The sequence below is a fragment of the Camelus ferus genome, chromosome 13 (genome assembly GCF_009834535.1).
Source record: "Camelus ferus isolate YT-003-E chromosome 13, BCGSAC_Cfer_1.0, whole genome shotgun sequence".
NCBI lineage: Eukaryota > Metazoa > Chordata > Mammalia > Artiodactyla > Camelidae > Camelus > Camelus ferus.
This window is the reverse complement of record NC_045708.1, coordinates 6,009,397-6,023,247: the sequence shown is the minus strand read 5'-3', so window position 1 is coordinate 6,023,247 and position 13,851 is coordinate 6,009,397. Positions and strand designations below refer to the sequence as shown.

The 13,851-nt window shown below is 47.1% G+C and overlaps 1 protein-coding gene and 1 long non-coding RNA gene across 6 annotated transcripts in view; one reads left to right on the top strand and one right to left on the bottom strand.

The window, feature by feature from the left end:
* The first annotated feature begins 885 nt into the window (after positions 1 to 885).
* The window catches only part of SLC2A5 (solute carrier family 2 member 5), a 29,170-nt gene continuing 16,204 nt past the window's right edge, over positions 886 to 13,851 (top strand). The window contains exon 1 of one of the 4 annotated variants that reach the window (XM_014553921.2): positions 886 to 1,764. In XM_014553921.2, coding sequence (XP_014409407.1) covers positions 1,720 to 1,764 — 45 coding nt within the window. In that variant the 5' untranslated portion in view covers positions 886 to 1,719. Of the gene's footprint in view, positions 1,765 to 5,621; positions 5,723 to 10,938; positions 11,085 to 13,851 lie in introns of those variants that run through there. The other 3 variants (XM_032495124.1, XM_032495123.1, XM_006178377.3) reach the window with 3 other exon arrangements.
* On the bottom strand, positions 4,315 to 10,862 carry LOC106728874. Of its 2 annotated transcripts, none has more exons than XR_001365151.2 (4): positions 10,731 to 10,862; positions 5,596 to 5,692; positions 4,818 to 4,921; positions 4,315 to 4,666 (listed from the first exon to the last, which is right to left on the bottom strand). It is a non-coding gene; the product is annotated as an uncharacterized LOC106728874 (long non-coding RNA). The 2 variants fall into 2 exon arrangements; XR_004325324.1 differs by having other exon boundaries at positions 10,655 to 10,849.

Genomic DNA, 13,851 nt, shown 5'->3' with positions numbered 1-13,851 from the left:
GTCTTTTTGATGACAGCCATTCTGACGGGTGTGAGGTGACATCTCTCATTGTGGGTTTTGATTTGCATTTTCCTGATGATTAGTGATATTGAACAACTCTCCATGTGCCTGTTGGCCATCTGCATGTCCTCTTTGGGAAAATGTCTATTCAGGTCTTCTGCCCATTTTTGAATCAGGTTGTCTGATTTTTTTTGATGTTGAGTTGTATGAGCTTTTTATGTATGTTGCATATTAACCTCTTATTGGTCATATCATTTGCAGCCCCCTTCAGTGGGTCATCTTTTTGTTTCGTCAAAGGTTTCTTTTGCTGTGCAAAAGCTTTTAAGTTTAATTAGGTCCCATTTGTTTATTTTTGCTTTTGTTTCCTTTGCTTTAGAAGACAGATCCAAAAAAAAAAAAAAAAATCATTGAGTGTGTCTTGGAAGTTCTTGGAGAGAACTAGAAGTTACTTGTGGAAACAAAAAAAATGTTGCCCACGATTCCAGTCCTACAAAGATCAAGTTATTAGCCCCTGACCTATAATACACCCTGAAAGGAATTCAGGGTGAAACATCCTGTGTTTTGGGTACATGGGCCCCTAGACAGTCCAGATGCATATCTAAGGAAGAATTTTGATGACCCTAGATTCTTGCACCTTCTCATACACAGCAAAGCACTAAAATCACTAACTGGAGAGATCGGCTTTTTTTGTGTGATTAGCAGTAATCTTTTACCAAGATGTATGCTTGACTACATGCATTTCCCAGCCAAAAACTTTCATATACGTCCTGGCTCTTCTAATACCTCTTCAGGGCAGTCTCTCAGAGCTATCTGGGAGGCTGTCTCCCAGGCTCCAGTAAGACCCTGAATAGACCTCAACCCACAGCTCTTAATGTTGTGCTTTTTTTTTCCAGCTGATACGTGCACTTTGCATCTCCCTGGACCAGTCTCCTGGGAGTCGTAAAGTGATGCTGATGAGGGCACTCATGTCTTCACTCAGCTGCGTCTTGGCAGACAAGCCATGGTCCAAGGAAAGGGGTCAGAAGAGACAGGTGAGCCCAACAACCAGGTATGTGAATGATGAGTCTCCGGAAGGAAAGAAACTGAGTCAATGATGACTCTGCCTTTCTGAACTGTGTCACTCTGGGCAAAAAATTGTGACCTCTCTTAGTCTCCGTTTCACCTCAGACAGAAATAACACTGAGGCTGAGATGAGACCCGGCACTCAGCACCGTGACTGAGCCAGGGCCAAGCTCTACGAGCCCCCGCTATCGTTAGCATCAGTGAATCTTTCTTGTGTAACCCAAGGGCCACTCAGGAGTCCCTGCTCCCGCCCCACCCCCGCCCCACCCCCACAGCTGGTTCCGCCCCTCTGCTTCCAGCGCCCCAGGCCCCGCTCCGGATGGCCCCCGGAAGAGAAAATCTCACACTGCCTCTCCCTGGGCAGCCCCTATTTAACAAGTGTTTGGGGAATTTCTCACGACCATTAGGTCAGGGATGGGAGCAGGCCCTCCTCCCCTCTAAGACTCTCGGTAGCCTTTCTTCTCCCCGGCACACAGCCAGTCCCTGGATTTGCCTGGGCCTCCTGCACCTGGGAGAGCCTCTCAAAAACCAGTAGCCAGCGTTTGTCTCTGCCCTGTCTCTGCCCCACCATCTTGGGAGGAAAAGCAGACGGGAGAGTCCAGAGCCAGCGGAGGGCAGGAGCTGAGTGCCGTCTGAAGTCAGCCAAGCAGCACCCAGATGAGTGACGATGGAAGCACGGGGGGCGCCGTGTCGAGCCTGGGGGTAAGTCCACCCTGGCCGGGCCCAGGTCCTGGGCACAGGTCCCGGACACCTCGGAGCTGGGTGTCTCGGGACAAATCGTTGACACCGTATTCGGGAAAAGCACAGAGCAGTGCGCTGATTTCATGAGAGCCAGAACCACCGGGGGTTCTGGTTAAAACAGCAGGTTCTGATTGAGTGGGTCTGGGGTGGAGTCCGAGAATCTGCATCTCTCACAAGCTCCCAGGTGAGGCGGTTGCTGCCGGTCCGCAGACCTGTGAGGCCTGGAGGAACTCTGGTTCCAGGGGCTTCAAGAGTGTGGGCTGATGCTTGCGTGTTTGGCTTTGAGGGGAACTTGAGGGGCCGGGCAGCACCCGCTGGGCTGCCGACTTCCATTAACGAGCCCCTCGGGGTCCCAGGTTGGAAAGGCACGCTGTGCTGTCTGGTCCTGGGGCCTCGTGTAGTGCTCGGTTCCGTGGGGCGCTGCAAATGCTCAACGACAGGCCGGGCTGGGAGGGGAGGCATTGATTTCTAGCCTTTGCTGGCACCGCTTGATGCTCCCACTGAGGGCGATTTCAGACGACTGCAGGGAAAAGCATCCGCTTCAGTGGAAAGCCCTGCACTGTTCACAACATAACTTAACTTCCTGACGCTACAGGGCTGTGCCCTTGTAAACCTTTGAGCTTACAATTCTGCAGGTTGTAGGTAACTGACGCTAGGACTCACAGAATTCAACATTAAAAACAAACAAAACAAAACAAACCTGATTAAAAAATGGGCAGAGGACCCAAACAGACATTTTTATAAAGACATACAGATGACCAACAGGCACATGAAGATACACAACATTATAAATCCTCAGGGAAATGCAAATCAAAACCGCAATGAGATATCACTTCACACGTGTCAGAGTGGCTACTATCAAAAAGACAACAAATAACAAGCAGTGGTGAGGATGTGGAGAAAAGGGAACCCTGTACACTATTGGTGTGAATGTCAATTGGTGCAACCATTATGGAAAACAATATGGAAGTTCCTTAAAAAATTAAAAATAGCACTACCATATCATCCAGCAAGTCCACTTCTGGGTATTTAGCCAAAGAAAATGAAAGCCCTAATTTGAAAAGATATATACACCACTATGTTCACTGCAGCATTATTTACAGTAACCAAGATATGGAAGCAACCCAAGTGTCCGCTGATACATGAATAGATAAACAAGATGTAGTATACACACATGCGCACATACACACACACACACACACACACACACACACACAATGGAATACTACTGAGCCACAAAAAAGAATGAAATCTTGCTATTTGCCACAACATGGATGAAATTTCTATGTGGAATCTAAAAGACAAGACAAGTGAACACCCATACCAAAAGAGAATCAGAGCCGCAGACACACAGAACAAACAGGTAGTTGCCAGAGGGGAGGAGGGTGGGAGGATGAGAGAAGTAGGTGAGGGAGTTTAGGAGGTAGAAACTCCCAGTTACAAAATAAATGAGTCACAGGTATGAAATGTACAGTGTGGGGAATATAGCCAATAACTATGTGACATCTCTGTATGGGGGCAGATCATAACTAGATTTCTCGTGGTGATCACTTTGAAACATATAGAAATATTGAATCACTCTGTTGCACACCAGAAACTAACAGAGTGTGGTAGGTCAATTATACTTCAAGAACAACAAACAAACAAATTCATAGGAAAAGAGATCAGAATAGTGGTTGCCAGAGGCAGGGATGAGGTGGGAGAGGGGGAATTGGATGAAGGTGGTCAAAAGGTACAGACTTATGAGAGAAATAAGGATTAGGGATGTAACGTACAACATGATACAGATAATTAACACTGCTGAATGTTACATATGAAAATTGTTAAGAGAGTCGATCCTAAGAGTTCTTGTCACAAGGGAAAAATCTTTTTCTTTTCTTTTGTGTCTGTATGAGATGATGGATGATCACTGACCTCCCTGCGGTGATCATTACATGACATAAGTCAAATCATGATATTGTACCCCTTAAACTCACACAGTGCCGCATGTCAACTCTATTCAACAAACCTGGAAGGAAAAAAGTCATAATTTTTACCTTTTTTGGAAAATTGTCTTTTAACACTATTAACGTGAGGTCACTAACCACCGAGTCGGGAAGAGATGGGCAGTGGGACACCATTACAGAGTATTTCAGCATTTATTCCCTTTCTTTTATAAGGAGAAATTCACATGACATAAAATTAACCTTTTTTAAAAATCTTTTTTCTTTAAATGAAGTCACTTTTTTACATGAATATTTAGTGTGGGCTCATCCTTAAGAAAACATGTAAGTGAAATCATGATTTTGATTTGCCGGTTATGTTTTTATACTTATTGAAATAAATACAAAGCCATTAGAAAATTTTAATCTACCTGCATACTGCCTAAAATTCTTATTTCCCGTGCCCTCAGTTGTGTGCAGGTTAGACTTAGGGAACCCAGACCTGGATGAGAGCAGAAGCCACTAGGATTACATATGTTTTGTTTTCTTTGCCCTCCCTTGGGTTCCCCCAAATTAACCTTTTTAAAGTATACAATTCTGGGGTGTTTAGCACATCCAAACTGTTGTATAATCACCACTCCATCTGGTTCTGAAACATCTTCATCACCCCCAAAGAAAAACTCATAGCCGTGAAGCAGTCACTCCTCACTCCCTTCTTCCCCCCAGCCCCTGGCAAACACCAATCTGCTTTCTGTTTCGATGGGATACGCATTTTCCGGATTTGTGCTGGCATCTTTCTCTTAGCATGAGGTTTCCAGGCTTGGGAGCTCGTATCAGGACTTCATTTCTTTTCACAGCGGCGTACTCTGTTGTGTGTCTACGTCACAATTTGTTTATCCAAGCATCCACAGGTGGACATGCAGGCTGTTTCCCCCTTCTGGCTATTGGGATAGTGTTGCAATGAATATGCATATACATACATTTGCTTGAGTATTTTTTTAAAAATCTTTTGGAATTAAATTATCTCTAGGAGTAGAATTGCTGAGTCATATGGCAATTCTAGGTTTAACTTCTTGAAGAGGAACCACCAACCTGTTTTCCACAGCAGCTGCCTTATTTTACATTCCCACCAGCCACGGACAACAGTTCCAGTTTCTCCCCATTCTTGCTCACGGCATGGATGAACCTGGAGGACACTATGATAAGACAGTCAAAAAGACAAATGCTTGGAGAGTGTGTGCTTAGCATGCAGGAGGTCCTGGGTTCAATCCCCAGAACCTCCATTAAATAAATAAATAAGTAAAACTAATTACAATTACCTCCCCCACCAAAAATTTAAAAATTGAAATTTAAAAATAAAAATAAAATAGTTGGACAAAAAAATTAAATGCCTGACAGACAATAGATTTTTTTAAGATTAAAAAATACAGACAAATACTCTATGATCCTACTCACACGAAACAAATAAATAGTCAAGTTCATAGTAACTTAAAGTAGAGTAGGGGCTGCCAGAGCTGTCGTTTGATGGATACAGAGCCTTAGTTTGGCAAGATCAGAAAGTTCCAGAGATTGGTTGTGCAACAATGAACATACTTAGCACTACTGAAGAAGACACCTAAAAATGGTCAATTCTGTTGTATTTTTTTTAATCAGTTTGGGGAAAACAAGGTTGTCCACCCAGGGTAATGTGTAACCATCACAAGCCACTCGGGTCCCTGAGGAGCCTAGTGACCCCCTGGCTTTTACGCATTCTGTTCCTGACACCTAAGGGTCACTCCCTTTTGTGCATAAGCACTCTGACAGGTGAGGTCAAATTCTGTTCTTGGAAAGAAAACTTAGGAACCTTGTAACTTCTCCAGCATTTACTCACCAGGTGTGTCAGCAAGATCCGCAGCCTTTCTCCCTTGGGGGCGTCTGATAAAATCTTGGGCCTGATTCGATGATGGATGGCAGAGTCTGGAACTGGCCTGTGGAGCAAGAAATTTAGTTCAGATCAGGCATGTGTTCTCCCTCTTCCCACCCACGTAGCAGAGTTAGGTTCTGATGGCCAGAACCCAGGCAGGCCCTGGTGAGGTGTGGTTGGCCCCACTGGGCTTGGGAAGTCTTATGTCAACCTACTGGACCCTCGCACCAGGGACGTTGCCTGCACAGAGAGCTGGATGCATGCTGAGACCTGTTAATTACCCCTTCCTCATCTGAGCCTAGCAGGGGGATGACCGGGAGCTGGTTCCTGCCTTCCTGCCCCTCCCTCCAACCAAGCAATCTGCGCACACACTGCACCCTTGCTGCAGCCTCGTTTTGTGCAGACACCCCTGCTATAGTGCAATACATGTGATCCTAGAGGACCCCACATTCTGTCACGTGGCACTTAGAAAATAATAAGGCTTAAGGGAAGAGAGAGTTGGGGCAGACCATTCGAATCCCATGCAATTTTTAAATCTGAGCACAAACGAAATCAAATGCAGTCTTGGTGGAAACAGCAGCCTGGGTCACTCTCCACTGACACGTGCACCCAGCAGTCTGGGGGTTCTCAGCTTCCCCCTTAAAACGAGGGTCCTTAGGCCGTTGGCTTTCAGGAGAGAGCTTAAAATCACAACTTAAAATCTGATTTAGGCTGTAGTCAATTAAAACAAACAAATACATTTATATGAAAATGTCTTCATAACTTCTTTAAGGGTGAGAGTCCCTTCCGGTTTTCTGTCCTAACAGACTTTCAGGCAAATATTTCATGGTTACATCAGTAAGAATTAGGTTCAGCTGCAAGGGACAGAAGATGAAAAAGAGGAGTGTTTTTTGTTTTTTGTTTTTTTCCTCCCTTGGGAAGTCCAGGTAGTGGTCTGGGCTGGAATGGCACTCCACAGGGTAAGGGACCCAAGCTCCTTCCATCTTGTTGCTCTGTCCTGTGTAGCCTCAGTGACATGGTCCAAGCTGGTGGTATCCACACTTGGGGCATCAGGATGGCAAAAGGGACAAGGAAGAGAGCTTGGTTCTTAGAAGCCAAGTGCATGACACCTTCTCAACGCTCCATCAGAGAGAATTTATATGTGTCTATGCCAGCTGCAAGGGTGATGGGGAAACACAGGTTTCCTTCGGGCAGCCTCAGGTCCTGCCTCCAGTTCTATTACTATTGAAGAGGGACTGGGCAAATGGATTTGGGATGGGTTGGGGGAGCCATAGCAGTCTGTACAATAGAGGCCTGGGACAAAACTTTAAAATTCAAGATCATTCCTAACAGAAATGAGCCAGCAGTGACTTGAAGTCCTGGTATCCTTGCTTGGTCTCAGAACAGCCCGGGGATCTGATTTGCCCACCTGCTTTGTGATGCTAACTCAACATCTTACATTCTGGTTAAATTTTCCTATATACATTTTTTTTTTTAATTTGGGAATGCTTCATTTTCAGAAAGATCATCTTTATTTTTTGTTTTTTTTACAGCAGTAATAAAAAAAGCTCTTAATTCCCCTTGGTGTCAGTCACCAAGCTTTGTCAATTTTACATCCTAAATATCTCTCAAATGCATTTACTTCTCTAATCCCTTCCAGCACGCTGGTCCAAGTCACCATCATCTTTCACCTGCTCTACAACAAAGAATTCCTGCTCCCTCTCCTCTTCCCCAACTCTGCTGGGTTCTTGTCCCCTCATCAGTTCTCCTCTAGGCAGCCACAGGGAACTTTTAGAAACACGAATCTGAGCACCCTCCAAGACTCTCAGTGCCTTCTCTCTGCTCCTAGAACAAAAATCAAGCTCTTTAACGTGGTCTACAAGTGCTAAATGGAGTCTGGCCCTGCCCACCTCCCAGCGTCTTCCTCTGTCTCCTCTTCCTCCCTGCTTTGTGATCTTCAGCTGCACTGACCTTGCAATTTCTCTCCTACCACAGGGCCTTGGCACGTACTTTTTCTTATCCAGAAGGCTCTCTCCACCATCCCATCCCCAGCCCCATTTGCTTAGGTAAACTCTTCTCATCCCTCCTTCCCATCTCAGCTCAAGCTCACTTTTCTTTCTCTGTCTTTTTTTTTAACTGAGATATAGTCAGTTTACAATATTGCATCCCCCTCTGGTGTACAGCACTGTTTTAGTCATACACATACATACATACATTCCCTTTCATATTCTTTTTCATCATAGGTGGTACACAAGATACTGAATATAGTTCCCTGTGCTGTACAGTAGAAATTTGTTGTTTATCTATTTTGTTTTATTTTGTTTATTTTGATTGAGTTATAATCAGGTTACACTGTTGTGTCAGTTTCCGATGTACAGCACAGTTTTGTTTATCTATTTTATATATAGTCAAGGTCCCTTTTCTAGGGAAGCCTTCCCTGACCAACACCCACCCCGACTTCCTTCTTTAGAGTCCTTTTATAGTTATAATTTCATCAATCTGACTAAATTCTGTTTTCTCAACTAGAGTCTAAGCTGCATGGGGACAAGGCTATTTTTTTTCCACCCTGTTGTATCCTCCATCTAACAGAGTAGTAGATTCAGAAAATATAAATGTAAATACATGTTAGAATTAAAATCATCCATAAATCTCTCATCCCAGAATAACCACTGTTTTCAGATTCTAAGTCTCCTAAAATTGTGTTCCTACCTATTTACATTTTATGTTAATAATAAGGATTCCAGAATTGAGATCTGGGACCCGAGTCCTCGTGTCAGAATCCTTGGCAAGCCAGGTTTCCTGACAAGCACCTTCTCCGCTGTGAGAGGTTCCAGGGAACCTAAATCAGCGCCCTCTGAGAAAGAGGGAAACTGGGCTTCTGTTCCGTTCTCCATCAAATGATAAAATCCTAATATAATTTCCCTGTAATGAATCAAACTGTCTGGAAGGTGGGGGAGAGACCGTCAGGAAGGCCCTGGTGGGATCCGGGTCTGTCCACTTTCCTTTTACGTTACAAGGGATTCTTTGGTTCTCAACAGAGGTAGTTTCAAACACAGGCCAGTTTCTTGGAAACATCAGTACGTGTTCCTGTGACACACCTTGGCCTGCTATGTGCAATTAGCCAGAATGTCCTTGGGTTAATCAGTGCTGTTTATTCTCGTCATTTTAAACCCAAGGCAAAAACAGGTTTCAATAGGCAGGTTCCCTTTGTAGTCCAGACAGGACTGAGAGGAGGGCAGGGCGGGGAGGGCGAGGACCAGTGATGGGAATGAGAACCGCCCCCACCTCTGTTTTTCAGTTCCCTTGGGTTATAAACATGGAAAGTTCAGAAAACTGAAAAGGTACTTGCAGCCGGGAGGGTACAGCTCCACAGCAGAGCTCACGCTAAGCACCCACCAGGTCCTGGGTTCAATCCACTAAAATGCTCGCGTACATTTCTCCATTAGAAAAATAATAAATAAACCTAATTATCTCCCCCCCCCCCAATTTTTTTTAATGCTTGCAGTGGGTGAGCCCAGGCCGCACACCTCGGGTCAGCCGGGGGCCAGGTCAGGAAGGACCCCCCAGCAGGGGCAGTCCCTGCCTCCCATCAGTGGGCCGCTCCTCGTCCTGAGCCCCCAGATCCCTGGGCGCGCGAAGGACCTCCAGAGGGGCCTAATGGCGGCGCGAAGCCCAGAGGCTGCTGTGCCCGGTCCCGGGGCCGGGAAGGACCCTGCAGGGGACACGAAGGACCTGGGCAGGGGCAGTCCCCAAGCATCTGGGCCCATTCCCTTCTGCTCCAGGCCCTCCGGCGCCCCAGGCGCCCGCGGCAGGGGCTGTAGGGTCCCGGGCAGGCGTGCGGGCGGCCAAGGAGCGGCCCCGCGGCCCAGGCCCCCGCGTTCTCTCCCGCTCGCGCTCCCCTCCTGCCGCCGCGGAGGCGTTGGTGACGCCGAGGCTGTGCCTGGATCCTGGTCTGGCAGGAGCCAGGTACTGCGGCTCCCCGCTGCCCGGACACACAGCCCCCCCGGGCTCGGGCCTGGGCCGCCGGCGGCTCCCGACCCTCCAGGTGGGCGCGGGGCCGGGCGCGGCCGCAGGGCGCGCAGTGGGAGATCTGGGCCAAGGGCGGGTCTCTTGATTTTCTCTGGGCCTGGCGATGGCCGAGGACTGCAAACTTTTGACGTTTCTTTTTGTTTACGCCAACTGTACTCTCCCTTCCACTCCCCAGTAGTGGGTTCTCACCACCCCTCCCCCACTAAAGTGCCTTTTCTTTGGAAAATCTTTCAAAACGCTTTGAAATAACTGGAAACCTCTGGTCTTGCCAAATCTTAGTTGGAAATCGCTGTGTCAGGACACAGAAGGAAAAGAACAGGAAGAAGTTAGAGAAAAGATATGGTCCATCCCCGTCACCCACCCCCACCGCCCCAAGATTGGGGATGTAAGGACGCCCCAACACACACACAGACACAAGGGCCATTGCACTGTCACCCTCCTCACAGCCTTCCCCACGGTCACCTGCTCACAACTCCTGAGTTTGCCACTGATGCCCAGACTAGTGCCAGATACACGGGGGCCCCCAGTTAACAGTTATTTGAAGGTGAACAAGGGAAAGTTGTGACTACATTCACTGGCTTTGTGCCACAGCAAATAAAACGGAACATGCCCTGTAAAGACGAAAGACGATGGGCCTTGTGGGACTTTGCTCTGGATTTTGGCCACTTGAGCTGGTGTGCCCCATGGCAGCGGGACACGTGCTGAGCACAGGGGGCCGGCGGTGGCCTGGCCATGCGTAAAGGACCCAGTCAAGCAGCTGTGACTCACTTTCCTTGCCCTGCAGATAAAGGGATTTGAAATATTCACTGCTTTTGCAATAGTGATGATTACACAGAAAGCAGCGTCTTAGAGCCAGCCTGAGTTCCTTAAAAAGGAAAATAAGAGACTTTCTGAGAAAGTGTTGCGTGGTAATTTGGGCCAAAGCCCACTCTTCAGTAGAGAGACTTGGCTGCAGGCTTCCTGGCAAGGACCACTGCTGAGAAGCCTCTCATGACCCCATCTCTTGCCCCCTTGTTACCTGGTGTGTTGTAGGGTTGGTGGCACCTGTTGCCTTCCATGTGTTTGTGACAGAAATAACCCCTCCAGTCACTCACCACGAGCCTGACTGGTGGAGGCTTTCGCAGTAAGGAAACGCCGCAGACTGTCCCAATCAGGAAGGCACGGTGCCTGCAGTCCCTGGGGGGTGCCCGCTTGCTGAGCTAGACCCCAGACATCTCGCTTGAAAGAAGAAGTGAAAACAAGGCAAACCTCTGGGTTCCCGAAAGGGTTATTCCGCCTTAGACTGCCTATAAAAATGCTATTGGCTGTTACCTGGCCTGGCCAAAGTACAGCCGGAATGTCTTCTCTTGCCATTCAGTGCATTTGCTAATTTGGCTGAAGGGAAGTAAGCAGCAGTCTGCGCTTCCAGAGCAAAGATGGAGCAACAGGATTCAGTCAAGAGGGACGGGGTAAGTGTGCTGGCCAGGGAGGCAGCGGGGAGCAGCCCCGCCGCAGGACCTGTTCAGCGCTGTAGGGGATGCTCTTGGGAGCTCTGTGCACCGGAGGACCGTTGAGGGCACCTACCCCCGCCAAGTTCACCCAGCAGCTGGTCTCTTACAGGGACTAGAGAGAGGAGAGCTTTAGAGACATGTAGATTTAGAGGTTCTTTGGGAATCAGTCTCCTGGAACAACTCTTAAAAGTACCTGGAACTGAATGGATGAGACAAAGGTCTAATTTGTCACATCCTCCTTTAACCGTAAGAATTTGGGGTGAAAGGATTGTAAAACCATCAACAGAATCCTTACATGTTGCTTGTGAGATGTTTTTTGATTTGTTTTGATTTTGGCTTCAGCGCATTTTATTTTTATTAAAAAAATTTTTTTAATGGAAGCAGCAGGGATTGAACCCAAGACCTTGTGCATGCTAAGCACATGCTCCGTCATTGCCTGTGCCCACCACCCCTTCGGAGCATTTTAACTAACCTTTTCCATAGGTAAGTGGCTAAGCCAGCAGGAAAAGAAGATAGGCTCAGAAAAGATGTTGCAGGATTTGAATTCAACACAAATCTGGAACAGAGATTTCCTCTCTCTTAGATAATGAGACTCCATTTTTTTAGAGACAAAAGATTTTTCCGGACCTCTCCTCACCCACCCTGCCCTCCATATAATTACCCTTGTACTTTTAGAGTCTCTTAATTGAGGAAAATGCATAAGGACAGAGAGGTAATATAAATTTATTAACACTTAAGAAATTTGCGTTTTATTCATCACAACAGCATCTGCTTATGTTGATGGTGGGAGGTACCTATTTTGCAAATTATTATTTATTCAGTCGTGGAGATGAGACCCTTGCCATAGGCAAGTTGGACACATGCTCTGTAGCTTATAGATTAAGAGCAGATTTGAGAGGTAGAAATACCTGGGATTCATTCCTGCTCCATCCTATTCTAGCTGTGGGAACTAGGGCAAGTTATTATTTTTTTAACATATATGTATTCTTTTTCAGATTTTTTTCTATTATAGGTTATTACAAGATACTGAATATAGTTCCTGTGCTCTACAGTAGGTCCTTGTTGTCTATTTTATGTGTGGTAGTGAATATAAATTAATCCCAAACTCCTAATTTAGCCCTTCCCCCCTCCCCACACTTTGGGCAAGTGATTTAACTGCTCTGTGCCTCAGTTTTCTCATCTATAAAATGGGAATGATGATGATACTGCCTCAGAGGGCTGCCCGAACAGTTAAGCGAGGTAATGTATGTCAATTACGTGGCGCAGAGCAGGTTCCTATTAAATATTATCACTTTTTTTTTTAAATCATCCTTTAGAGCAGGGCACTACCGACATTTGGGGCTGATGGATCTTTGCTGGAGGGGCTGGCCTGGGTGCTGTGGGGTGTGTAGCAGCATCCCTGGTGGCTACTCACTGGATGCCAGCGGCACTCTCGCCAGTGAGAGGGGCTGCTGTAGGGATCAGGGTCAGTGCGTAACTTCACATGGGATTGTCTTGTTTGACCTCATGAGAACAAGAAAGTGCAAGGTCAAATGTTAGCTCCTCTGTTTTATTGAGAAGGAACTGTGAGGTAATGAGAATGCAGGAGTTCCGGGGGGGCAGGGGAGGCCCTGGTCTGGTCTGTGTCCCCTCTTCCAAGAGAAATGCACCGCCCAGCTGTGCCTGCCGGCGCAGCTGCAGAATGGAAACGCCTCAGGAGGTGATCCCTGAAAAAAATACTTTTTGAAAGGAGATGATTAAACGGTCGTAAGCAAAAGGTACGGGCTGATCCCAGCTACTTGCCCCCCAAGATTCCCCGAGGAAGAAAGCCTCCCCCAGGGCCAGGTGGGAGCAGGCTGCCCTTTCCCAGGTGCCTGAGGGCGTTCCCGCCCCTCTGGGTAAATAGGTGCTGAGTCTCCTGGGAGACATCAAAACAGAGCTATTCCGACAGTGACTGTAAGAATCTGCAAATGTGAAGTGAACCCCAGGAAGGATTTAGAAGCCGAGGAGAAGGGGAGGGGCTGTCTCAGGCCACAGAGGCTGGGTTGCCAGGGGCTCAGGCTAGTGGGCAGGGGCCAGCTCTGTCCCCCAGGGGTTGGCTTTGTGACCACCGCCTCACTGGTCTTTGGGTTCCTCATATGTAAAGAGAAAAGGCAAGAACCTGGTGTGCATCAGTGACTTTCTGCCAGGAAAATAGGACTCGTGGCCTGAAAGAAAAAAAATAAAACGGGATTTTTTTTTTTTTAATGCCAAAACGCTTCAGAAAGTGAAAAGACAGTTTTTTTGTGGAGTGCTTCCGCCACCAACCAATTTAGTGCTGCTGAGCAAGTAACTTCCCCTCTGGGTCCTCACTGTTAATAGTTAATAATAATAGCAAACCTGTGATGTAGTGGGTAACACTTGTCACATGTCCTACAAGCTGGCCGTCTAAGTGTTTCACATGTATGAACTCCCCACATCCATCCTGTGAGAAGCAGTATCATTGCCCCCATTTTACAAATGAAGGAATGGAGGCACAGAGATGTTTCGTAGCTGGCCTAAGACCACACAGCTAGCAGCAGGAGAGGCAATATTTGATCCCTTGCTCCAAAGCCCCACAGCAACGAGGCACCTTGGGCTTTAAAGTGTTAGGGCGTTTGTCTCTCCTCTCTCCCCTCAGCACTCAGACCTCAGGGTCTGTTTGTGAAGCTTTGGGTTCATTCCATACTGTGATAAAGTGACTTAGAGTGTCCATGATTCATAGGAA